The sequence below is a fragment of the Macrotis lagotis genome, chromosome 2, assembly GCF_037893015.1.
Source record: "Macrotis lagotis isolate mMagLag1 chromosome 2, bilby.v1.9.chrom.fasta, whole genome shotgun sequence".
Taxonomy (NCBI): Eukaryota; Metazoa; Chordata; class Mammalia; order Peramelemorphia; family Peramelidae; genus Macrotis; species Macrotis lagotis.
Window position 1 is genome coordinate 81,438,896 of NC_133659.1, and position 27,952 is coordinate 81,466,847.

Consider the following 27,952-nt stretch of genomic DNA (forward strand, 5'->3'; position numbering starts at 1 on the left):
TGAGAGGCATTTTAGGGTGGGGAAAGAAAGTGAGGAGTTGTATTCAAGCATATTGTGGCAAGATGGTTTTATAGGCCCTGGCTTTCCCATGAATAGCTGGATGAGTTATAAAGCATATTTGGAAGCCAGCTAAAGATATTGAGCAAGAGACATAATGTTCATTCATTCATCAATCAAGAAAACCTATGGAGCTCCTTTAGCTCTACATCTTGCACACTCACTGTCATTAGATAGCAATCTGGTTCCATAATCAGAAAGGAATACAAAAATTTTCTGGATGGATGTGAAGGAGGAAGGGAGATCAAATTTCAAACTTTGATTTTCTTTTGTCTTTTTTTTTAAGATGCCCAAGTTTATCCCAGAAGCAAAGTCTCATATCTTTAATATAACAAAACAGAGCTACATATCTACATATATTTTTCCATGATAGAATTTCTAAAGAACTAAAACTGAAAATCATCCAAAGGCAATTAGAGTAGATAACAGTGGAAATGAGCAGGATGAAATACCTTATAATAAGAAATTACATGGGAAAAGTAGTGTGTCATAGAGACATGAATAACCAGGGCTGGTCACATAAAGGTAAGAAGAACTGTTATGTAAATATTCATACTCTATTGGTCTGAAAAATGTCTAGAGGACCCTCAGCATATTGGATAAACTCCAGTGGATTTACTAGAGAACATGGACAAAAGCTACAAGAACAAGCAGGGAAAGAGGATATAATCATCTTTGTTAGAAGGTCTATCCCCGAAGAGATAGATCACAGCTCTAATGGAATATTGAAGTATTATTAAAGCGATAGTTAATGAACATGTAGATAAGTAATCTATAATTAAGACAACATGGTTTCATCAAGATAATGTGAGATCACACTAGACAAGAGAAGGGAAGGTAATAATTTAAGCAGCTACTATGTACCAGTCATTGTACTGAACACTTAAAAAAAATCTCATTTGATCCTCACAACAACCCTGGGAGGCATTTGCTTTTATTATCATCTCCATTTTCAGCTGAAAAAAAAAAGCTGAATTAAAAGGCTCTATTCAAAAAGTAGTCATCCAAATGATGTTAAAAATGAAGTTTCTTTTAAATTAAAAAAAAATATTTTTGTTAATCTAAATTCAACAAACAACAAAAAATATATACTTTTCCATTCTACAAGAATAGAAAAAGAGTGTGGAATATGAAACCATAATCTCTATTATGTCTAAGTTCTTTTTTTAAAGTTTACAATAAATTTGTACTAGTTTCAAAACTGTCTTGTTTGTGGGGGTCTCATTCAGTGTCTTTCTATCTTCCTATATACATCAAAAATTATTCAATGACCTTCTTTCCCTTTTCTAAATTATTAACAATAATCTTCTCCTACCCAAATTACCGCCAAAAGTAAAAAACAAGACAAAACAAAATCTCATTTGTAATAAACAAGCAAAATAATTCCACATATTAGCTAGGTATGAAAATGAATATCTCATAAGACTTGAGTCTATCACCTCAATATCAGAAGACAGGGAGTATACTTCTTCACTCAGTTTCTATAGTGCTATCTGATCTTTGCATTGATAAGAGTTAAGTCTTCCAAAGTGTTTTTGTTTACAGTGTTGTAGTCTTTGTGTAAATTATGTTCTTTTGTTTTGCTCTCTACTTTTAGTTTTTTGCTCATATACCTTTCCAGGTATTTTGCCCATACACCTTTCCAGTTTTCTCTGAATCCATCTTTTTTTGAATTATTTCCATCATAGATGTATTACTCAAGAGTATCAAAATACAACAAGACTATCTCCTCAGTCCTGGTTGTCTTCTGTAACTCTCTTTGTAACCAATAAAGACAATTAAGAGTGTTGAAGGGATAGTTTTGGGGTTTTTTTCTGAATAGGCTTTCACAATTACTCAAATATATTTATCTTTCTAGCTTTTCTTGATTTCTGTGTTTGTATTCCAGAGTTTCTGCTCAATTCTATTCTTTTAAACAAGACTACTTAAAAGTTTTTTTATACTTTAAAAGATCTGTGTTCTCACTGCATATGAGAACATAATGGTTAACAGAATAAATTATTTAATACTTAGCTGCAGGAAAAGTAATTCTTGTTTGGATTCAATTATCCTTCTTTGTTTTATTATTTTATATTACAAAATTTCCTCTCCTTTTAAGTATTAGCTTCTAAGTCTTGTGTGATCCTGACTTTTTTCCTTTGATACTTTTAAATCTTTTAGGATTTTTTTTTGGGGGGGGGCTTGAATTTCTGGACTTTGACCATGACATTCCTGAGAGGTTTCACTTTCAGGAGCTTACCAGTGTTTTTGTTTTCATTTCACATGCTTTCTAATAAATCAAGAAAGTTTTCATTTATGAATTCTTGAAAGAGCATCTCTTTTTTTTTGCTTATTTTTAATGGAAGCTGATGGTTTTTAAATTATTACCCTTGACTGTTTTTATAGGTTAATTATTTTTAGAGTTGATAAATCATATCTTTTTTCATTTTTTTAATTTTGTTCTAATATTTCTTGCTCATGGAGTCATTGATTTCTAATTGATGCACACTAAATTTTAGACATTCCATTACTTTAAAAAATAGCTGGCATTTATTAATATTTTAAGGTTTGCAAAATATTTTCCAAATATTATCTTATTTCATTCTCCAACAATCCTGGAAGATATGGGCTATTATTATTATTATTATTCTCACTTTATAGATAAAGAAATTGAGGAAAAGTTTAAGTAATTTAAATTGAGTTTAACAAGTATCTAAGGCTAGAATTGATCTCAGGTCTCTCTGATTGTAAGCCCAGCACTCTCTTTATTGTACCACTTAGCTGTTCAGTTCTAAGCTATGTGTCCTTCTTCCAATTCTTTCCTATAAAGCCCTTATTTCATTTATAATTTCATTTTTAAAAATATTTAACTTCATTGTTTTCATACACTCATTCTTGTGTCTAAGTCATTTTTCTCCCTCTGGGGTTCTGCTTATAATTGTTGTGTAGTTACACACTTTTGAGCTTGCTTCTTGAATATCTATAGATCTATACTATTTTTTCATAGTGTTCAGTGATGGCTTCTGTTTCCTTCTTTCTCTAGTCTCAGAGCTTAATTTGGGACTTAGACTACTTGGCTCTATCACTTCCTGTTTGCTTGGACATCATCATCTTTGGGTTTGATGCTACCCATCATTTCCTGGTTTCCTACTGCTGACTTCCACTTCCCAGGTATATCACCACTCAGAAAGCTGACTGATTTCTCATACTGGATGTCTGGGTCCAATGTGCTTTTCTCTTCAGGACCCTGGAGAGCATTTCATGTCTTTGGGCTTCCAAAACTCTTGAGTACTGACATATACCATTACCCTAGCCATGATCAGAATGTTATAAGTTTCTGACCATCCATAAGCTTTCTTGCTGAATAACTTCAGTATTCTTGCCCATGGATACAGAATGTTAAACTCTCTCTCTGACCATAGTAGCAGGCTTCTGTTGTGTTAACTTACTGGGATCCTTTTCCCCGGAGTTACATTTTTCTGTCTGTCATTTTGTGAAATTATGAGGTGTATGAAAGTGTTTACTATAATTTATCTTTGGATTTCTTGATCATTATTTAATCATGTACTTTTTTTTTTGTCATTGCTAGAATACGCATATGAAAACTAGGCTCTTTGATAGCTATCTTAATTAGAATTCTTATTAAAGATGCTTCTAAAATTTCAATCTATCAAACATTTTTTAGCAATCATAAACATTTATTAGGAGCTTACAATGTGCCAGACCCTATGATAAATACATTGATAAAAAGAAAAGAAAATGACAGCCTTTCCCCTCAAGGAACTCACAACCTAATGGATGAGACAACAAGAAAAGAAGAGGAATTGGGAAAGGCTTCCTAAAGAAGGTAGGGTTTTGGGACTTGAAGGAAGTTAGAGAAGCCAAAAGGGTGGGGATAAAGAGGAAGAACATTCCAGACTTGGAGGACAGATTAAGAAATGGAATATTTTATACAGGGAACAGTAAAGGAAGCTAATGTCACTGAATCAAAGAAATGAGGAGAGATGGGGAGGGAAGGATCCTAGGTTATGAAGGACTTTGAATGTTAAACAGAGGATTTTGTATTCAATCCAGGAGGTGATAGGAATTTTGCTGAATATGACAGCAGAGGATGGGAGGTGTGAGGTGCAATCTAGTCAAGACCTGTGCTTTAGAAAAATCACTTTGGCATCTGAATGGAGGATGTTCTGGAGTGAGGAGTGACTTGTGACAGGCAAACTAAGCAACAAGTTATAGTAAAAGTCTAGGTGCAGAGAGCTGAAGTCCTGAACTTAGATGACAGTAATATCAGAAGATAAAAATATGTTCAAGATGGGACACAAAGCTAAAATCAACAGACGCTGGCCAACAGATTGGATATGGGAAGTGAGAGTGGAGTCAAAGATGATATATAGATTATAAACCTAGTCAAGGGTAGTGGTGTCCTTGATAGAAATGAGAAAATTTGGTCACAGGGGAAGGAAAAATATTTTAGAGATGTTGGGTGTAAAATATTTACTAGTTCATCTGATTTGAAATGTCTGCAAGATTGTAGGTCAGCAAGGAGTTTAGATAGATTTGAGAATCATCAGGAAAGAGATAATAATTAAATCCTTGGAAGCTAATGTGATCAGCAAGTAAAATTGTATAGAGAAAGAAGAGGGTTTAAAATAGAACCTTGTAGGACCCCCATGATTAGAAGGAGTGATCCACTTGAAGATCCAAACAAAGGAAACTGAGAGGTGGTCAGATAAATAGGAGAAGAACCAGGAAAGAATAGGGCCTCAGAAACCTATTAGAGGGGCAGAGCCAAGATGGTGACAGGAGAAGAGCCTCTCCTAGGTGTTCTCTCCAAAATATTTCAAAAATCTTAAAATTATGCCTCTAACTAAATTTTTGAGAGACAGAACCCACAGAAGGATCCAGTGAGGCAATTCTCCAGCCCAAGGTAACCTGGAAAATAGTGGAAAAGTCTGCTTCACAGGGTTAGAGGGGTGGCCCTGCCAGAGTGAAGGAACTTCAGCCTCCCAGGAACAGGCCCAGGATACCTGGGAGCCATGGTTCCGAGCAGCAGAAGTAGTTTCCTGGCCTGCACCCTGGGGAGCACTGGGCACAACTTGGGGAATCAGCAGAGAGACCTCTGCCAGAGCAAGCACAAAGCCCAGGCCCTCAGGGCAGTTGCTGAGGTGTGGAGGCAGGGGCAGTGGCAGCCCAGATCCAGGAAACAGAAGCAGGTGCCTCCAGACAGATGCACCTTGAGTGCCCAGCCCACCAAAGGTAAGGGAGTGGAGGGAGACTGCTGAAATCTGTCCTCTATCCCTGGAACAGGACTCTGGGGCTCTGACAACACTCAGATCCTGAGCACAGTCTAGGCCTCCTATGGATCAGGGACCCCCCCCCCCCCAAGCCCTGTGGCAGAGGGGTGCACTTGTGGTCATTCACAGACCAGGAGAACAGTCAGAGCCTCATATAATGAGGTCCTTGTGAGGGTGTCCCAATTAAAACTCAAAAGCTCAGGAAGCACCCCAAAATCAGGCACAGGCTGTGGAAATGAGTAAACAGAGAAAAAAGAGGAACACCATTGACAAATACTTTGTCTATGATCCAAGGAAGTACAAGCTTCTACATCTAAAGACTCCAAGAAAAAATGGAAGCTGGGCTCAGGCTATGATAGAGCTCAAAAAAGATTTTGAAAATTAAGTGATGGAAATAGAAGAAAAATTGGGGAAAGAAATGAGAGAGATGCAGGAAAAACCATGAAAAAGAAGTTAGCAACTTAGTCAAGGAGATCAAAAAAAATGCTGAAGAAAATAACGTGTCAAAAACAAGCATAGGCCAAATGGATAAAAGAGTTCAAAAAAAAGTTTTTTGAGGAGAAGAATGCTTTGAAAAGCAGAACTGGGGGGCGGCTAGGTGGCATAGTGGATAAAGTACCGGCCTTGGAGTCAGGAGTACCTGGGTTCAAATCCGGTCTCAGACACTTAATAATTACCTAGCTGTGTGGCCTTGGGCAAGTCACTTAACCCCATTTGCCTTGCAAAAACCTAAAAAAAAAAAAAAAAGCAGAATTGGCCAGATGGAAAAGAAGATAAGAAAACTCTCTGAGGAAAACAAATCCTTCAGATGTAGACTGGAGCTAAAGGAAGCTGATGAATTTATGAGAAGGCAAGACACAATACTTCAATACCAAAAGAATGAAAAATTAAAAGAAAATGTGAAACATCTCGTTGAAAAAACAACTGATCTGGAAAACAGATTCAGGAAAGAAAATTTGAAAAGTATTGGAATAACTGAAAGTCATGATCAGGAAAAGAGATTTGACCTCATTTTTAAAGATTTTCTACAGGAAAATTGCCCTGATATCCTAGAAACAGAGGGCAAAATAGAAATTGAGAGAATTCACTGATCTCCTCCAGAAAGAAATCCAAAAAAACCAACTCCCAGGAATATTATAGCCAAGTACCAGAATTCCCAAGTCAAAGATAAAATATTGCAAGCAGCCAGAAAGACACAATTCAAATATCGTGGAGCTGCAGGTAGGATCACACAAGACTTAGCAGCAAGTACCTAAGGGCTTGTAGGGCTTGGAATATAATATCCCGGAAGGCAAAAGAGCTTGTGGAATGCAACCGAGAATCAACTACCCAGCAAAACTGAACATCTTCCAGGGGAAAAGATGGACTTTCAACAAACCAAGGGAATTTCAAATGTTCCTGTTGAAACAACCAGAGCTGAGCAGAAAGTTTGACCTTCAAATATAGGACTCAGGTAAAGCATAGAGAGTGGAGGAAAAGGATAAAATATGAGGGACTTAATGATAATGAACTGCATGTATTCCTGCACAGAAAAATGATACTGATAATACTCATAATGAACTTTTTCATTTAAAAGAGCAAGTAGAAGGAGCTTTTATAGATGCAGCACAGGAGAGAGCTGAATGTGAAAATATAATATATTGTAAAAATGGAGTCAATAACTAAAAGGTTATCCCTGGGAGTAAGAGAAAGATGAGGAATAGACTAACATATTTCATATAAAAGATCTTTTTTGCAATGAGCTTTTGCAATGATATGGAAGGGGAAGGCAAAGGGGAATGAAGGCACCTTCACTCTCATCAGAAATGGCTCAGAAAGGAAACAGCATACACACTCAATAGGGTATAGACATCTAGAGTAAAAAAGAAAGAAGGAGGAAGGGGGGAAGGGGGGATGTGGATGGTAGAAGACAGGGTAGATCATGGGAGAGAATAGTCAGATATAACACATTTTCTTTTTTGCTTCTTGCAAGGGGCTGGGATTGGGTGACCTGTCCAGCACCATGGGGTCAGGTGGTTGCTGGGTTTCAGGGGTGATATGTGGCCTTGAGGCCTCTTGGCCCAGGGCCAGTGCTTAGTCTGCTGTACCACTCAGCTACCCTACAGCACATTTTGGAAGAGGGACAGAGTGAAAGGAGACAGAAAATATAATATAAGATAGTGGGGAGGAATGGATAGAGGGAATTACAATCAGCAACAGCAACTGTGGAAAAATATGGAACTTCTGTGATGGACTTATGATAAAGAACATGATCCATCCAAGAGAGAGCTGATGGTATCAGAACACAGAGTGAAAAACATTTTTTTCTCTCTCTTTTACTTTATTTCTCATGGGGTTCTATATTTTTGGGGGGAGGGGGTATTATGTTTACTCTTAAACAAAAATATTTTAGTAATGCATTAAAAAGCATCACTTATACAGAAATATTCATAGCAGCTCTGTTTGTGGTAGCAAAGAATTGGAAATTAAATGAATTCCCATCAATTGGGGAATGGCTTAGCAAAATGTAAGATATATATGTGATGGAACACTATTGTTCTATTAGAAGCCAAGAGGGATGGGAATTCAGGGAAGCCTGGAAAGATTTGCATGAACTGATGTTGAGTGAGATGAGCAAAACCAGAACACCGTACACTCTAACAGCAACATGGGGGTGATGATCAGTCTTAATGGACTTGCTCATTCCATTAGTGCAACAATCAGGAATAATACTTTATTTATCTTCCTTAAGGATATGATTTCTCCCTCATCACATTCAACTTAGATCAATGTATACCATGGAAACAATGTAAAGACTAACAGACTGCCTTCTGTGGGGGTGGAGGGAGGGAAGCAAGATTAGGGGAAAAATTGTAAAAAATTCAAAATAATAAATGATAAAAAAGGAAAGGGGATTGCAGGCAGAAAAGATGGACATGGTGTGTTTGACAAATGAGCATTCTAGCTAGATTATATCCTATATGAAAGGTAGTCCTGGGAGATGAAGCCATGCTGTATTTTTATTGAGGAGAGCCTTGAATGCCAGGCTAATGTATTTGGACTTTATTCTGCTGACAACAAGGGAGCAATATAAGTTTTGCTTTCCATGGAGAAATCCAGCAGCACTGTGCCTGATAGCAGAGAAAAGGAAGGCCCTTTAGAAGGGTCCTCAAGACCTGAGCTATCACTGGGAAAGGCAAAAGATGAGTGAAATGGAGATGCCATTGTAAGAAGAAAGAGACTGACACTTCAGTTTAACACAAGAGAAATACATATCACTCATTCAAAGTAAAACACACTAATGTTTATCACTATGGAAAAAACCACCTATTAGAAAAGAGTATTGAGGAGAATGAGGATTGAGAAAAAATTATTGAATTTGACTATTGGGAAATCATTAGTATCTTTGTAGAAAGGAGTTTCCATGGGATGATAAGAATGAAATCTATATTGTAGGGCAAGAGGGAACAGCCTTTTCAAAGAGTTTAGCCACAGAGGGAAGAAGAAATATAGAATGATAATTGGGTGGAAGGATCAAGGGAGAGTTTTTTTTAAGGATGAAGAAAACATGGTCATGTTTGAAGGCTTTAAATAATGAGACAACAGAGAGAGAGAGAGAGAGAGAGAGAGAGAGAGAGAGAGAGAGATTGAAGATAAGAAAGAGCAGGTATGACAGAAGAGACAGATGTTGTAGGAAATGAGATAGAACTGGGTTGTTTGTATAGGTAGAGGCACTTATCTTGCCAAGATGTCATTCCAACTCTTTGTGTCAAAAAGGGAAAATGAAGTTGGCAGAGGGCATCTGAGTGTCATGAGATAAGGAAGCCAGAAAAAGAGGGTGAATTTTTCAGCAAAATAAAAGGCAAGGTTCTCAGATAAAAGGGTGGTGGGAGGGGAACCATGGGAGATTTGAGGAGTCAAAAGAATTGAAAGAACCCCTATGGAATATGTGATGATAAATTGATAAGGATGGTATGGGAGAATTATCCCACAGAGATGATAGCTCAGTAGAGGTTGTGTAACATAAATTTGTGGCAGACCCTGCCAGAATGGTTGTATGATTTTCTCCATCTTGATTCAGCAATGAGAATATGAGTTAAGGCTTGTGGGAGTGATCTAAGGTTGAGGGTTCACAAGGGATAATATAAGCAGCCCAGAAACCTAAGTGAAGAGATTGAAAAAAGTTGACTTAGTTCAAAAGTGGGTCAGAAAAAGAATATACCTACTCTAGGGATGAGCACCTGAGAGAAAACTGAGGAGTGAAGGGATTGAAGGTCATATTGTAGACAGAGTATGGGAAGGCAGAGGGAGAGGTGGAAAACAATGGATTATGAACACCTAAGGAAATTTCAGAGTTCTTAAATATAGAAATAGTACAATTGTGGGTAATGGTAAGGTCAACAGTATGACTATCTTTGTGTAATTTGAGGACCTAATTAGTTCAAGATACTGCCAGACCATAGAGATACAAATTTAAAACAAAGCCTCTTCTTTTAAGTACCTTATAATAGAAGTAGAGCACCCTATTTTTAACTACTGCTATTTAACTAAAACTTAGAAATTATGGGGTCAGTTCTTTCAATTGAAGCATATTCTAGCTCATAAAAATAACATAAAACTGAGTCTTTATAACCACAACTATCTCAATTATTCAATTTCCATCCCACTGTTCATCACATAATAGCCTTCCTTTTCAGTGTGGGTTTTATAGGGTTGACATACTGGTTTTTCCTTTGTAAATTAATGTCAGTATCAATAAAGAATAATGTGAACTTCCAAGTACTTTATCCTAACCAACTGAATAATCACTTTTTTTCTTTTAAGTATGAATTTGAGGGGGTTTTATTTAGGGATTTTACTTATTAATGTTGTTTAAAACTTAGATTTTTCTTTTCCTTAAATAGAGCCACCTCATATCAATGGATCAGATCATCCAGAAGAGATATCTGTAGTTGTAAATAATCTCCTTGAACTTTTCTGCATGGCTTCTGGTATTCCTACTCCCAAAATTACATGGGTGAAAGATGGACGGCCCCTACCACAGATTGATGATGTTCAGATTCTTGGAGGAGGAGAGATCCTTCGACTACCTAGTGCTCAGGTAATATTTTAGAATGTTGTAATTGCATTTTTCCCTTTCTTTGGAATCCTCATCTGTTAAAAAATGTAGGAAGGTTAGAAATTAGTAGTTTGAGGGAAACATTAAAATAGAAGCTTTGTATTTAGTTTTTATAACAGATCTAAATATTTTTCAGAAGCTATTTATGTGAAGGACTTTTACCCTCATACATTGACAATTTGGGTCCCTGAAAAACAATGTTTTGTTGGTGATCACGAGGATTATGACCTCAACTTGCTCCTTGGGTTTCTCTTTCTGCGTATCTACAAGATGGCACAGGATACTTCCTCTATCGCTTTACTTTCATTAGGCATGGATCTTCCAACATTTTCCAGCCTCTGTGTACTCTTTTTCCAGATTGCCAAGTTCCTATCTAGTCCAATAATAACTCATGATTTTCTTTCATCTTTTATGCTACCACCCACTTGTATCCTACTGCCGTTTACCTCCTTAGTATGTAACCAAAAGAAATGACAGTCATCATATCCGAAAAGTTTGAATATCCAAACAATAGGAGTAACACTATATATTTTTGTTAGAGCCTGAATTTTAAGCTCCCCACTCTGATACTCTTCTAAGTCATGCCTTTTTGCTCTGGCAGGAAAGGGTGAAAGATATGCACCCAAGGGTTTTTGTAGAAAAATGCTAAGCAGGCCTCTCACTTCAAAAGGTCACATGTGAAAGGGCAAGTTGTCTCAGAATTCATGGTTCATGTAGTCTAATTTCTCTTATAAATTCTTCAATTCCTAACTAGTCACCATGAACATCTGCTAAGCTTGGTTCCCCCAGCTGAGGTGAAGTTGAAGTAAATTGCCTAAGATTACATACGTGAGATAGGTGTCACAATGAATAAGAGGACTGAAGTCAAGAAGATTAGAATTCAAATCCTGCCTCAGACACTCATAGGGATCTGACCCTGAACAAGTCACTTAACCTATATGCCTTGGTTTTCCCCTCATGTGTAAAATGGGGATAAAGTATCATCTAGTTTTAAGATCACATTTGTAAAATTCTTAAGTACTATATAATAAATGTTACTACTAATATCATTACTACTATTATTACTTTTAAACAGGGCTGGAATTCAAACCTAGATCATTTGACACAAAATATATTTAGAAGAATTTTTTACTACACCACAGTATACAATATCTTATTATGCTTTTAATTCCCAATGACTGAATTTGTGCCATCAAAATAGATTAATAATTTAATGAGATTTTAAAAAATATTTTCCATATGATAGCTGCTTTAAATTATTTAGACTAATACATGCACAATTTTCAAGAGATGCTTCAATTTTATAACAATATTCAACTCAAATTTCAATGTGAGAAATAAAATTGAATGATCCCTCACAATTATATGTAATAGAATTGCTTTCATATGTAAACAAAAATATTTAACCCTTTTCATATGTTAGCAGATGGAACATTTTGAGACCTTTTAGTTCTTTAAGCAATGAATAATCCCACACACCAATTTATTTCTTTTGTCCTTGCTCAGTTAACATATACATTTCTTAATGAAATTACATTTTCATATTTTTTCATTGTAGCTGAAAAGAGGGGAAAGAACACTTAGTTGAACTTTTTAGAGTTTCGTTTTGTTTTTTCCTGTCATTATATAGCAAATACTATTCAAATTCTCCTCAGACTTTCCCCCTTTTCTAACATCCTGTTTACTCTGGATGAAAGAAACATATCTGCTTAAACTATTAAGTTACTAGCTTCATCTAAACAACACTGTAGTATAATCAATTAATCAGCAAAAATTTATTAAAGCACTGCTATTGGAAGATATTAATACTAGGGTTAATTGGGATAGAAATGTCATGTCTTTCTGCCCTCAGGGACTTTATTTTTGAGGCAAGGTAGATCCTACATTTTCCTTATATTCTACCATCTTTGGGTGTGACTAGGATGGGTGAAAAGCATGAGTTCAGTTCAGCCTCCATGGATCTAATAACCATACCCCCCTTATTCTTCCTCAGCCTCTAAGATCTCAAAAACAATAAGAGATTCTGCCTCTTTGAGAATTAGAGGTAAGAGTCACCACCACTTCCTTGCCCAGTCTTCATAGAATCCTGGAAGGTAGTTACTCCCATCACCTTGTCAGTGTTTGCTAAGGGAGGGGGAGAATATATGTGTGTGTATGTATGTATGTATATATGTATGTATATCCCCTTTAACAAACTGTCTTTTATCTTACATTTTTCATCATTTCATACTCTACGTTTTATCAGGCTAATAGAAACCTGGCTCTCTTCAGGAGACACTTCAACTCTTGCTAAGTTTCTTCTTTTTCTCATGCCTCCCAAAAGCCAGAAGGAAGAATAAACTTATTTTTGCTTCTCATTTTCAGTTCCAGACTATAACTGTGTTATCATCACTTAGTACTCCACTTCCTTTGAGGTTAGCATCATCTCTCTTTAGCAGATGGTCCAACTCCTTTTCACATCCATATACTGACCTCCAAGCCATGTTCCCTCTTTTCTCAAGCTCTTAACATTCTTGTCAATGCTCTGGTCTCCAGTTCACCAATTTCCTAAACTTCAATAATATTCTTCTATTTGCTGCCTCAGCCACACAGACATAATGAAGTTGATCTGACCATGATCTACCATCATTACCCAGAAGTCTGAAATATCTCCATAAACCTAATCTTGATTTTCTCATGAAAGTTCTCTCCATCTCAATCTGGATTTTCTTTCTTCCAATCATATATCAATTCTGTGGTTGACCAGTTCAACCATTTACTATCAATTGCCATCTAATATTTTGCTTTATTTTCCTATTAACCATATTTCAAACCTGCTTTATCTAGGTTTTATCCACCACATGACCCACTTTTGTCAAGGTTAACCTTTCTCCTCATTCTCAGGGCCATCTCCTCCCATAGTTTTCATTTCTGATGAGTGTTAATGAACACTGTGAGCACTAGATTTTCTGTCTGTCAAAAGAGCATTAGGTCACATACCTGCCCTGTTACTTATTTATGTGTCTTTGAGTAATTTCAGTTTCCTTATGTGCAAAATGAAGGAGTGGGACTAAATGGAACTCCAATTCATTCAGCTCCATATCAATGATCCTATTTTCTTTATTGCCTTTGGCAACAAAATGAAGCCCATTCCTAACTTATTCTCCAAGGAGAGCATGTGAGCTATCCCGTTTTTTTAGCTATAAATTCATTTATCTTTTAGTTTTATTTATAAGGAGAATGTCAGAATTCATTTATTCAATTCCAGTAATGAATCAACTCACTGGACATTGTACCTCTCACATGTAGTATACCAATAATAAGTTACTCATTATAAGTGGTCTTCTTATTCATTCATCTATCCCCTGTTCACTTTTGTTTCATTCTTGTATTCTTATGATAGAAGTGATAGGGTGCTCCACAGGACTAGTGTTCATTTTTATATCTTCTTTTTGCTTACTAAAAGTCATGGTAAAGAATTCATTCATCAAGGAGTCTGTTACTAATGATGATCCTCTCAATCAGCAAAGTTGGTTCTCAAAAAGCTAATCTAGCTGATTTACGGTGAAACTCAAAGTCTTTTCCATGCTACCATCATTTGTAGGGGCAATTTTGGTAATCTATCTGTTAAAACAATACATAGGATTTTGCTTAAACAAAACAACTTTTAACTTTCAAAGCATTTGATATTGTGGCATTTTTGCAACATGGTGCAAAACCATAAAATCTGAAGCTTCTTCATTTCAATTCCCCAGGTATTTACTGAGCACCTATTTTATATCCAGCATAATACTAATGTGCTATTCTTGAGGCCCTTGTAATTCTTTTAGTGGAAATGAGACTTCTCCAAGAAAAATATACATGTCAGGCAGTTAAGAAATAATACATGTATAGTAGGGTGCCAAAGCATCCAGGACAGTGGGAAATAAGGGGAGATCAGGAAAAAAAATTAATATTTGCTTAAACTATGAGACATAGTTCCTTGAAGGACATAGGATTTAAAGTGTTAGAATTGGAATATTTGAAGGAAGACCATTATAGGCAAGGGAAGCAACAAAGCAAAAGCAGAAAGATGAGAATAAGTACAGACTATGCATTGACTTGACTTGATTGTACAGCAGTATAAATAAAATAGGTAGATATGGCCCATTTATGGATCTCCTGAAAGTTAAAGATGAAGAGTTTGTGATTTATTCCAAGGATAAAAGATAAGCAATGTGGGTGAGGGACTTCGTAATAGATAACTTACTCTAAAATGCCATCTAAACAATTTCAAAAATCTCTCTTTTAAAGCTCTCAAACTCTCTGAAAACGCAAGCTTCTTTGTAGAAGCATGAACTTTGAATATAAAAACAAAACAAAACAAAAAAGCCCTCTAACGTTAGGGCATATTCTCGTTAGTAAAAGAAAGTTGTATCCTCAATTTATTCAATATAAATTACTCACTGAAAAGGGAATGGCTCTTTGGAGACATTTATGCATATATGCAAGTGAATTAGAATTAGGAAATTTAATGAAAAAAATCTGGATGTTAACTTACAATCAAACTTATTTACTTTTTAATGGAATTTTTCAGCTTTAATTTAAATGTCTGGCATTGTATAGTGTAGATTTTACTAGACTAAGATCCTGTCAAAGACATTAAGTTAAAACACAGCTCTTTGTCCTAATATGTATATACATATTTTATAAATAGTATATGTGTGTAGATGCATTTTGTTATTGAGTTTCATTTTTATGACCTCTACTGCTACTCTCAGGATTTATTTTTTTATTCATTTACCTCCCATCAGACCTTATAAATTTATATTACAAACTGTAACAAAATCTCATCAGATGCATATAAATTGCAAACATTTCTGAGATGAAATGTTGAAATTGGATTGCAATGTAATAGAACTGACTCATCAGAGTTTTAAAGGGATTTTTATATGTGGAACATTAATCCCTAAAAGCTAATAAACTCCTTAATCTTTTGAGAAATATGTTTTTTTCAGCAGATCTTTGGGAATTTGGGTTATCCTCTTCCTGTTTTTATTCTCATTATAGAACTAATATGTGGTAGATATATTTTGTGTATAATAAAATCTTTTTTTAGGTAGAAGACACAGGAAGATATACATGTTTAGCATCTAGTCCTGCAGGAGATGATGATAGAGAATATTTGGTCAGAGTGCATGGTAAGTTTGGCCAGAAGTTCTACAATCATTTTATGCCTTCAGGTTACATAATTGAATATAACTTAAAACATGCTACATTGTTGAAAATTAGAGATATTCATATTTTAAAATTTTTTCCCTACTTATTTGTTTCTAATATTCTTCTACCTAGCACTTTCCTACAAGACAAACATGGGTAAGGGAATCTGAACAGTCACACTGGATCTAGTCTGTTTTGTTCTAGCTTCTTTGGTGCATAGCCTTTGGGTCTAATGACTAACCCATAGAATGAATGGACTTGACTTCAGGTTATTGTGCTTTTTAGGTGTATCTTTGCACAATGAAGTGCTGCCTTTAAAAGACATTGATTTCCACACTCAGATTTTGAGGATTAGTAGAGTTGGTTAGAAAGAAATGAGTATATTTAGACTTCTAATTTTAGTAGAGGAGAGCAGATATTTTTCAACCTAGATTTTTATGAATAGCTATTGACTCTATATATTTAAAAATACCATATGATACCCAGAGAAAACTAGTAACAAGAGTTGATGTTTAATTAACAAGTCCTTTCAATAATTCAGTATGTTCTAAGATGCCTTCTGGTTACTTTTTTATCTTTTTTCCATTGACTGAATAGTAAAATCCCCACTGTAGTAGAATTTTTGGAATCAAATAAGTAGTAATGTAATGATTTCTCACAGTAATTTGAAATCCTTTTAGTGTAGAAGTTTGCAGTCTTTTTTCCTGTCATGGATCTTATGAACATTATCTCACAATAATGTTTTTAAATGCTTAAAATAAAATATATAAGATTACAAAAGAAAACAATTATATTGAAATAATAGTTATTAAAATAGTTTAAAGAAACAAATTCAAAGACTTAAGAATCCTTGGCTAGAGGGAAAAAAAGAAAAAAAAAGTTAGGAGATCTTGATTGTACCATATCCTGGTTCTGTCATGAATTATGGAATCCTAAACAAATTACCCCATCTTTGTGCTTTAGGTATCTTATCTAGAAAATAGGGATAGTAATACCCATTACCTCTTATGACGTAGCTGGAGACTCACCTAAGTTAGTATGTGTGGAAAGACCCTTAAAATTAAAAAAAATGTTCTCCAGGCATATAGGTAAAGCAAGTGAGAAGAAACCACTTGAAGTTGTCCTTTATGCTCTATTTCATATTTATTGTTATATACAGTACCACCTAATATTGCTGGGACCAGTGATCTTCAGGACATCATTGTGTTACAAAACAGGCAAGTTACACTGGAATGCAAATCAGATGCAGTACCCCCACCTATAATTACCTGGCTTAAAAATGGAGAGCAATTACAGGTAAATTTCATATACTTTAGGTTTTTTTTTTTTTAGGTATTTTGTTGAGAGAAAGAAAAGCACATTTCACTGGTCTTACTTTCCTCTATAGAATGACTTATTGCAATGACTTGTATAGGACCCAATGAATGCTAGCTGGTATAGGACCTAATGAAGTCTAGCTATTGGGCTCCATGCCACACATCTATGCTTAAAAGTTCAGAATGCTTTCCAATACAAGCCTGAATTTGGTCATTTTGATGCATCCTTCTTTGAACTGATGAAAGCTCTTGGGTTCCTCAAAATGTACATGACATGTAGTAGGGCCCTCTAGATCCCTGGGACTAACCTAACATTTGATTTTTTGGTACATCTCAAAAGCCCTTGAAGTCAACTTGGATATTTGGATACTCATCCTAGAAGGAAAAGACTTGTACTGAATTATCTAGGGTCTCTATAACCCAATAGTTGATTGACATTAAAATTATTCATTTGACTTTTAAGGTTTTCTTGACTCAACAGAGGATAATGCTCTTGTCTGGAATATTTTGCTTTTTAAAAAAGTGCTGAATTCCTTGACTCTTCTTTCTTTTTATTCCTCCTCAGTTCTATGAATAAATATCAAAATCCTATTGGTGCTATGCTACTAAACAAAAAGAAAAGGAGGTATTTTCATCTGAAGAAATAATCATATTAGGGGTTTAGGAGGTCTGGGTTCTAATTCCCATTTAGACAATGAAAGGTTAAGTCTCCATAAATAAATCACAATCTTATAATGATTCATGTGCTATGTTTGAAATACATGTATGTCCTTTCCACAGTGATTTAGTAAAATAACTTCAATAAGAGAATTTCATATAGTTTTGTTCAGTCATTTTTCAGTTGTTTTTCATGTCATGACCCCATTTGGAGTTTTCTTGGCAAATATATTGTAAAGATTTGCCATTTCTTTCCCTAGCTCATTTAAGAGATGACAAAAGAGAAACAGAGTTAAGTGACTTAGCTCTGATCACACAACTAGAAAGTGTCTGAGGTCATATATGAATTCAGGTCTTTCTGAAGCTTAGGCAAACTCTGTCCACAGCAGCAACTAGCTGCCCATAGTCAACAGGCATAGTAGAGTGCTGATCTCAAATTCAAGAAGATGCAGGTTCATGTTCAACCTCTGGTGCATGCTAACTCTGCAGTTATAGATAATTCATGTAACCTCTCCATGCTCCCAAAGCAATTCATCTATATCAGGGAAGGCAGCTTTCGGTGGCCCCATATCACAAGACTTTTCATGTTTCATTTGGGAGAAAGCATTTATGGTAAAGAAACATTATTTGACATAACCTCGGGCTTTTTGGATGTGTGAAAAATAATCATATTTTCATATGGCATAAATTATTGTAGTTATATGTTTCATTTATCTAATTTAGGCAACTCCACGAATACGTATCCTATCTGGTGGGCGATATTTACAGATCAACAATGCAGACCTAGGAGATACAGCCAGCTACACTTGTGTTGCAAGTAATATTGCAGGAAAGACTACAAGGGAATTTGCTCTGACTGTAAATGGTAAGGAAAAAAAGCTTTTACTGAATATTATTTTTAAACTGTAGTCAAATATTTCCACTATAATTAAAAGTAGAGATTTATTTTAATATTTTACATGCCAAATGCTAAATAACATTCTATGCTAAATAACATTTTATAAGCTAATTAACTATATTTAATTGTTTTGAAACCAAAAATTATTTTGTTTCTACATAATAGTCATGTTTCAAGTGAATTAAATGTAGTAAAAATGATAAATAGGAGTGTGTGTTATCTAAGCTGTGACCCAATCCCAATGGATACCATATAGAACATTGCTCTTAGAACAGCTGTAGAATTCGTAATGACTGATGTCATTCAAAATAAAGTGTTGGAAGAAGGCATGTACCTAATCATTCCAACCTATTTTCCACCTATATTAATTGTGTCCTGGAACTAGCTATTTTTTTGGTTAAAGATAGTCATCTCTAGTAGGTAAAATCCAAAGAATAAGCTTTGCCAATTTTGAAGAATAATATTTCAGATTTTCTCATCAAAATGTCCCTTAGATGTGTAACCTATACCATTTACATGTTGGTAAATGCAGCTTATGACACAAATGCCAACATTCAAATTCATGTTTTCTGTTCCCAGATGAACTCAATGTGTAATAAAGTGAACTTCACTGAGAATAGTAAGATTAATCACAGATGTGTGTTTCTTTAAAAATCCCACTTTCTGTTCTTCATTTAAAGAAAATGTTCTGCCAGTGTCAACATTTTCAAACAATTCTTTTGGCCAAGCAGGAACATGAAATATCATCTTTAATTTGCATCAGACTAAATCCGATTTTTTATTGAAACTTCTTGCAATAAACTCGATTTCTCACATATCAGAGTTTTAAATTTTCTCCTTTATACTGGACAAAGGGTATCTTAAGTTATCTTTAATTTTAGAGCATTGCTCTTAGAACAGCTGTAGAATTCTTAATGACTGATGTCATTCAAAATAAAGTGCTTGAAAGAAACTATAAATTGATTCTACCTCTGTTAACAGAAATCAGTTTTAGTTGATCTACCTATTTAATTCAAAGTTTACCTTGTGTTAATCTTTTCAAGACCTTAAGTGATGATATTTTTATTAACTTAATGTTTTGAATGCAGTTTCTCCAATCATAAAAGATGGTCCTCAGAGTCTTATTGTTCATCTGAATAAATCAGCTATACTGGAATGCATAGTTGAAGGTGTACCAACCCCAAGGATTACATGGAGAAAAGATGGAGCTATTCTACCTGGGAATAATGCCAGGTAATATTGAAAGAAAGAATTAGTTTTAAATAAGCTGGAGTCTTCAATGGTGTAAATAAATATTCTTGAGAAGAATGAAATGTTCTGTGAGACTAGAAGAATGAATTCTTAACTTTTGTCTGGCATATTTTTAGCCTCCTATATATTTGAAACAACATTGTCCCTCCTTACTCTAACATATTAATGGTTAAATTATAGAAGAAAACTATGTAGGATTATTAATGTCTCTAAGGTGGATGTCCAGAGTTTAACAATGAATCTCATGTTTGAGATCTTCAAATACAGGCCCATTTGCTCTGAGATTTGCTCTGATTATTTGCCAAACTGTTTTTTCCCTGTAACTTTTAGAATCCCTATCTTTCATGACCTCTGCAGTATTTGAAGACCCTTCTCAGGACTCATCCACTATGTGTATATCCATGTTTTTGTTGGATGCTCTTCTCTTTTTCCTTTTAGTCTTTCTCAAGTATTATTCTTTGTATGTATTACTCTTTGTATGTATTCTTTGTATGTATGTTTGTTACTTCTATTAAATTACTGTAAACTTAACCAACCTGGAAAAGGGGTTAGGACTATGAGAAATTTAACTAAACAAATTCTTTAAAAATAATGGAAATTAGGTGAGACCAGTTAGAAGAGACTTGGTGCTTATTTTCCTCAATATGTTATGAATGAAACAAGCTTTATGGCCTTTATTTTAGATATTCTGTCTCAGAAAATGGATTCCTTCATATTCACTCAGCACATGTCAGTGACACAGGGAGGTATTTGTGCATGGCCACCAATGCTGCTGGAACAGAACGCAAGAGAATTGATTTACAAGTCCATGGTAAATATATATATTTATAAACACTAGGAATTGGGGTGGCTAGGAGGTGCAGTGGATAGAGCATCAGCCTTGGAGTCAGGAGTACCTGAGTTCAAATCTGACCTCAGACACTTAATAATTACCTAGCCATGTGGCCTTGGGTAAGCCACTTAACCCCATTGCCTTGCAAAATCTAAAAAAAAAAAAAAAAACCACTAGGAATTGGAAAAGAGTTGGAAAACTTCAAGGATTTAAGTTAGTTTTAATATTTTATGCTGATACTTTTCATGAAGACCCTGATATATAAGTACATTATGCTTTATAACAAAAAATCAAGAGTCTTTGTTTTCCTACTGGGGTAAGTACTATGAACCAAGTATGTAAATTTAGAAGACCTTATTTGCATGACTAGCTAAGAATAAAAGCAAAGTTACATTTAAAATAATTGAAGTATTTAAGATTTAAAGTTTGAATACAGGACAAAATATATTGTGGTGGATTTGTTCCTTATCTGGTGAATCATTTTTTAGTCCCTCCATCTGTTGCTCCTGGACCTACCAATATTACTGTTACCGTAAATGTTCAAACCACCCTGGCATGCGAAGCTACTGGAATCCCAAGACCATCAATAATCTGGAAGAAGAATGGACAACTTCTTAATGTGGATCAAAATCAAAATTCCTACAGGTGAGAAGTAGTTAATTCTAAAGCTTCATTTTCTCACTTGAGAGTGGGATAGGGAAAATAAAAACAGAGTGAGAAAGAATTTAAATTTTCATTTTCATCCATGACAACAGGACAGAAAACATATGACTTGAGGAAAATCAACTGATAAATACACTGTAGAAATTTGTTTCTTAACAAGGAAATTATTCCTCCCCCACATAAAGCTTGTATTTTTATCAAATTCTCCTCCAAATGTTCAGTGATTATTTGTCAAATTGATTTTTCCCCCTATAATTTTTATAATCCCTATCTTTCATGACCTCTGCAGTATTTGAAGACCCTTTTCAGGACTCATCCACTATGTGTGTACCCAAGGTTTTGTTGGATGCTCTTCTCTTTTTCTTTTAGTCTTTCTCAAGTATCATTCTTTGTATTGGGGCAGCTAGGTGGTGCAGTGGATAGAGCCCTGGAGTCAGGAGGACATGAGTTCAAATCTGATCTCAGACACATAATAATTACCTAGCTGTGTGACCTTGGGCAAGCCACTTAACCCCACTGCCTTGTAAAAAAACTAAAAATGAAAAATAAAATTTTTTTTAAATATTCTTTGTATGTAACCAAAAGCTATATACAATGGTATGTAAAATACTTGGGAAAGCAGTAATTTTGATATGGTCTCATTTTGTGACTACAGTGATCATGCATGTGGGCTTCCACTAATACTAAACTGACTCTGAATGTCTTACCTGGACCAGATAAAACCTATTTAAGCTGGTTTCACCACCTTTAGTTATTTCACCAACATTACACAATTCTCTGTCAGCTGAGGGCTAGATTTCATGTCCAACTTATGTATGGACATGCTCTCTTTGTGCTTCATTGATTGCTTTTGCTGTGTTTTAATTCTGTGGTTTTTAATTCTGTGGATATTACTCCAAGTAAATGGGCAAAAATTATATTTTTTGTTACAAGTGTTAAGAGCACACTTCAATAATAGTGGATGCCTGATGTTAGAAAGATCTGAATTATGTGAATTATGATTTATGTGACATCAGGCAGATTGTCCAAGTTAATCCAATTGAACAAGGAAGGATATGAACTTGGGTCTTCCTAACTTCAAGTCTAGTGCCCTGTAAACAATCATGTTGTTTCTCACACATTGGCCATACCTTTATATTGGTTGTCCCCCATGTCTGGAATGCTTGGTTTCCTTCCGGACTCAGTTCAATCTCTACCTTGAGAGGCCTTTCCTGCACATCCCCTGCCACCTTTTAGTATCACTTTACTCTTCAAGGTTATTTTCTATTTGATTTGTTTATATTTTCTACATGCCTATACATGTTGTGACTCAATAAAATGGGATCTCCTTGAGGGCAGGGACTCTTTTTCTTTTGTCTTTGCATCATTAGCACAGCACAAGGAACAAAGTACTTAAATACTAAAGTATTCAAATACTGGTAACACTAGTACTAAATTAGAGCTTGATGATTGATTGAATCTGGGTGTATCCTCCCCTAATACAGATCCCAACTCCTTTAAAGTAAATGGTTTTCAGTAGTTTTTCTTGTGATATTATCTTTCATGTTAGTGAAAGACACATCATTCTGACCAAAAGGGTCATGAGGTTCCTCAAATTTAGCTTTTCTGGTTCTTAAGTCACAGTGCTTTGTAGTCTGACGTTGCATGCATACTCAAAGCTTTACTTAGTACAATTTGGTAGGACTTAGCAGAGCTTACACTATGTAAGTATGGCACTCAAGAATACAGGACAGCCTTCATGTTACCATGAGGTGCCCAAGTAGGATTTAATGTTTCATGTTAAAAAAGAATTCTCCATCCAAACTCCTATTCTCCCTTATTTTTAGTTTCTTCTATTATAAAAATGAAGGAACAGAAAAACCTTTATGTCCAAAGCTTTGTGCTGAATGGGGATAGAGTTCTATGCCTACAAATATCATGGAGAGAGAAAATTATATTAAAACTATATTTTAAAAACACATTAATTGTTATATATTCTAAATCAACTTCCAGACTATTGCATTTAAATTGAACCAACCTCTTTTGTAGGGTTTAGAATAATTAATATTTTTATGACTGTTTTTTCCTTCTGTTTTATATGCCTCTGACTGTAAATCTTGAAGAAAATTAAAACTTTGATTGATTAGTTCTATTGATTAATTTAGTTAAATTCATTTAAATTTAAATAATTAATTTAATTAAAAATTAAAATTTTAGTTTCCCCTAGTATTAGCTTTTAATAAAATAAAAAAATTTCCAGATTCAAATTTAGATTTATATGTTTATATAATGGCATTAAATTTACAAAACATTTTCATTTAATGCTTGAAATTGCTGTGAGGAGGATGCTATTAGTATTATCTTTTTTACAAAAGAAAGTGAAACTGAGAGAAGTTAGATGACTGACCCAAGTTCATATAGCCGTCTAAAGCAGGGTTTGAACTCCAGATCTTCTTGACTCCATATCTAATACTCTACCTCCTGTGCCAGCTAGCTGATTCTGAACAGAATCTGCATTTTCTCTCAGATGTTGTTACTGTGGCAGAACACCATTTACTTAATGATACACCATGAACTATATACTTTCATAGAAGATACTGCAAATCAAAATTTATTTTAATTATGTCAAAATATAATCCCAAATCATTAGCTAATAGAATTAAATACTGTCCTAAATTTTGTTAAAGACCCAAATGCAAATTCCAAGGCAAACATTAACAAGGATTTCAAAGCATATGCACATACACATACATATATTACTGATACTTTCTGTCTTTCTACCAGCTGACACAAATATAGATATTAAATATAACTATGGCTTCCTTTTGCCACATTGTGCTTTTTGTGCTTTTCCTTGCAACAACAACAACAACCAAAAAAACAGAGATTATATCTGAGAAAGTAGCATTAATTTCCATTTCTTAGGCAGGTGAGGGAGGGAAGTTTGTTACAGTCTAACCGAAAAAAATAAAACAAAACTAACCTTGCAACAAACGTATCCAGAAAAATAAATTCTCACATTGATCATGTCCAAAAATTTAGATTTAATTCTAGATTTTAAATCCATCATCTCTTTAGCAGAAGGGAGATAGTATAATTCATCTTTAGTTTTATGAACTCATGGATTATGACTGCATTAATGGGAGATCTAAAATCTTGCAAAATTGTTTTCTACTATTGTGTTGTCATCATATAAGCTGTTCTCCTAATTCTGCTCACTTCACTCTGCATTAGGTCATAGAGGTCTTCCTGGCTTCTTTTCAAACCACCCATTTTGTCATTTCTAGTATCACATTAATATTCTATTACATTCATAGATATTTGTTTGGCTATTCCTCAAAAGGTGGGTCTTCCCTTAGTTTCCAATTTGGCGCTACTGCAAAAAGATTTTATAAATATTGTGGCAAGTATTGGTTCTTTTCTTTCAGGATTCAATTTAAGACCATATCCTAATTATCTTTGGGAATCATGAAAATATTCTCTAACAAAGTAAATTTTACATGATATTTTATAGTGGTTCATTACACTTGACGAATCATAAAATCATAGCATCATTTTTTTGCAATCATTATGAACTCTCTGTACCAAAAAATAAACAAGATGAAGAGGTGGAAAACAACTAGGCATTAAGTACAAAACTCCATTCCTCATCTTCATCTAGTATAGAAGTTTGGAGTCTGTCTGGGAAATCTAGGACTTGTTGACTATTTATTTAATAATAAAGTTATCCTAGAGGAATCTATGGGAATAAGAATCCATGTCTTATAACTAAAAACACTTTATGAAATTTCTGAACACCTCGTTACATCTCTTGTGACTCATAATCTTTGAAACATTTCTCCTAGGCTGTTGTCTTCAGGATCTCTAGTAATCATTTCACCTACTGTGGATGACACTGCAGAATATGAATGCACTGTATCAAATGATGCTGGAGAAGATCAGAGAGCCATGATTCTCAATGTACAAGGTATGACTGTGTCAGAGCAAACATGCAGATGTACTTTATTATAATTGACATTACATGACAGGCTTCTATGACCTTCTTAGCTCTACAAACAGCATTCACTAGAAAGTTTAATGTTGGATAAAATGAAACATGCAGCATACAAACTATGTTTGCCAAGATCCCCTAGGACAATTGGGAAGCAGTCTAGCAAAAAGTAAACTTAGATCAACACCTTATCATATCCCACAATACATTTTAATCAAATTATACCATGAAAATATTAGAACAAGAGTTAATCAAGTATTCTCAAAAAGAGAAAGGAAAATAGTTGAAGAGGGAAAATCTCAGTTTCAGATCTCTGTGATTGGAGTTTGGTTTCCAGGATATATATAAGAAATTAATAAACGTATTTGAGACAATTAGGTATGCTTTATTCAGCAACTGGTCAAAGAATATGAACAAATATTACAGACAAGTAGGTGTTCACCATAAAGGGAAAAAAGTTGTATATACATATATAGTGTTTAGAAATTCATAAATTTGAAAAATAATTATAGTATAATTTCTTTTTCTCTTCTTTATTAGTTCCACCTTCCATAGCTGATGAGACTACCGAGCTATTGGTAACTAAATTGTCTCCTGTAGTGATTACTTGTACTGCTTCAGGTGTACCATCACCTTCAATTCACTGGACAAAAAATGGAATAAGGCTTCTTCCCAGGGGAGATGGCTACAGAATTCTTTCTTCAGGTATTCTATTATGCAATAACACAACTTCAACTAGGCTATTGAAATATTGAAATGTCAGTCTAAATGGTCTGTGGTTTATGTGAACTGTGATTCCCCAGCAGAAATTGTCTTTGTCATTGCATCTTTTGTACTCTACTCTTATGTACTTGTAGTTTCTTTTTAAATTATAATCATCTCTATAATTTTATATTTCTATACAATTCTTATGCAACTAGGCCATAAGATCCTTAACTTTTATGGTTCCCACCCCAGGACCTAGAATGATACTTTGCATATAATAAGAACAAAAATCATGGCAGCTAGGTGGCACAGTGGATAAAGCACCAACCCTGGAGTCAGGAGGACCTGAGTTCAAATTTGGCCTCAGACACTTAATAATTGCCTAGCTCTGGGACCTTGGACAAGTAACTTAACCCTATTGCCTTAAATAAGATAAATTTTTAAAAATTAATAACAAAAATCACAGAATTTTAGATCTTAAAGCAAATTCAGATGCCAGATGACCTAATGCCTAAAGAAGAAACAATTTTATAATGTAACCAAATAAATGATATTTAGTTTTTTCTTAAAATAGAGACGTAAACCTACAAACACTTGTGAAGCTCATTTTTACTTTTGGAATAACCTCTAAGTCTTTTCTTCTCCATGTTAAATATCCCAATTCTTTCAACTTATCTTTACATAATATAAACTTGATGATCCTAGTTCTTTTGTTTGGCGTACTAGTCAGCTTAACAATGCCTTTCCTCAAATTGATATACTCAGATATGGTCTAACCATATCTGAGAATAATAGAATTATATTCTTTATACCCCACACTAGATGGCACAGTATAGCCCAAGACTGTATTTTTCCCCTTCCTGCCATGACCTCAGTCAAGCTTAAAATCCTCTAATTATCCAAGAGAAGTGGGCATTCTGTAGATACAAGGAATGAACAAGGCAATAGGAAAAGATTAAAAATGAGAATGATAAATTTGATGAGGTTTCTAAGTGGTCAGGAGGGGATGGAGTCAAGTACACAAGTAAGTGTGTAGATGGCTTGTGAATTATGGAGTGGGGGAGAAGAGAGCCCAAGCTAACCAAGCTGTCATCTGTGAGAGATGTAGAACTAAGGTAGTGGGGGAGCATCAACAATTGATCAATAAGTATTTATTATAAAGTACAAAGCACTATGCCAGGTGCTATGGGTACAACAACCAAATAATAATAATAACATATCCATACAGAAGAGGCAGTAGTTCTGTTAGTAATAATGGATAGAGAGCTTGCTGAAAATTAGACTATTCAGAAAACTCTGTGTTTAAATCCTGCCCCAAATATTCTAGTTGCGCAATCTGGCAAAGTCACTTAATCCATGTCAGTATTTTACAGATGAGGACACTAAGTCTTGGTTGTATTATACATGCACCACCTAGGTGGCAAAATAGATAAAAGTGGTGGAGCAAGAAAACCTGAGTTAGAACAACATTTACTCATAAACTTAATAACTTGGTAAGACTGGGCAAGTCACTTCAACTCTCAGCTGCAATTTCCTCATCAATTAAATGGGTTAATGGTACCTTCCTCGTGTGGTTAATAAAAGGATTAAATCAGATAACATAAATAGTAGTGCTTTGAAAACTTTAAAATACTATATAAATGGTAGCTATCATTTTATGATTATATTATATACAAAATAAACACAAGGTAGTTGGGGAAGGAAAATAACAGCAATGCAAGGGATCCAGAAAAGCTTTATGTTGAAGGTGTTGCCTGAGTGGCATATTGAAGGAAGCAGAAATAAGGAAACAGTGCATTCCAAACATAGAAGATGACCTTGTAAAGACATATAGATAAAGTACCAACTGAGAGGCCAGTTTAGCTGAGTATGAGAAGTGAAGTAATATCTATAAGGTAGAAAAGATACATTGGGATTGAGTAGGGTATGTTTTTAAAAAACAGTTTTATTAACATTAGGGGAGGGGAACCTCCAGAGGGCAGACCATATTGGTCAAGCATTGCCAAGCCAATCGTAGGAGGGATTCAAAATGCAATAAATCTAGAAACATTTTG

General features: G+C 34.7%; 1 protein-coding gene across 4 annotated transcripts in view; it reads left to right on the forward strand.

The window, feature by feature from the left end:
- HMCN1 (hemicentin 1) overlaps nt 1-27,952 on the forward strand; it is an 814,916-nt gene that overhangs the window by 704,321 nt on the left and 82,643 nt on the right. For all 4 annotated transcript variants that reach the window (XM_074222240.1, XM_074222238.1, XM_074222239.1 and 1 more), the window contains exons 69-77: nt 10,214-10,410; nt 15,506-15,587; nt 16,766-16,902; nt 18,303-18,444; nt 19,566-19,710; nt 20,412-20,539; nt 21,049-21,205; nt 25,048-25,169; nt 25,734-25,898. In XM_074222240.1, coding sequence (XP_074078341.1) covers nt 10,214-10,410; nt 15,506-15,587; nt 16,766-16,902; nt 18,303-18,444; nt 19,566-19,710; nt 20,412-20,539; nt 21,049-21,205; nt 25,048-25,169; nt 25,734-25,898 — 1,275 coding nt within the window. The remainder of the gene's footprint in view (nt 1-10,213; nt 10,411-15,505; nt 15,588-16,765; nt 16,903-18,302; nt 18,445-19,565; nt 19,711-20,411; nt 20,540-21,048; nt 21,206-25,047; nt 25,170-25,733; nt 25,899-27,952) is intronic.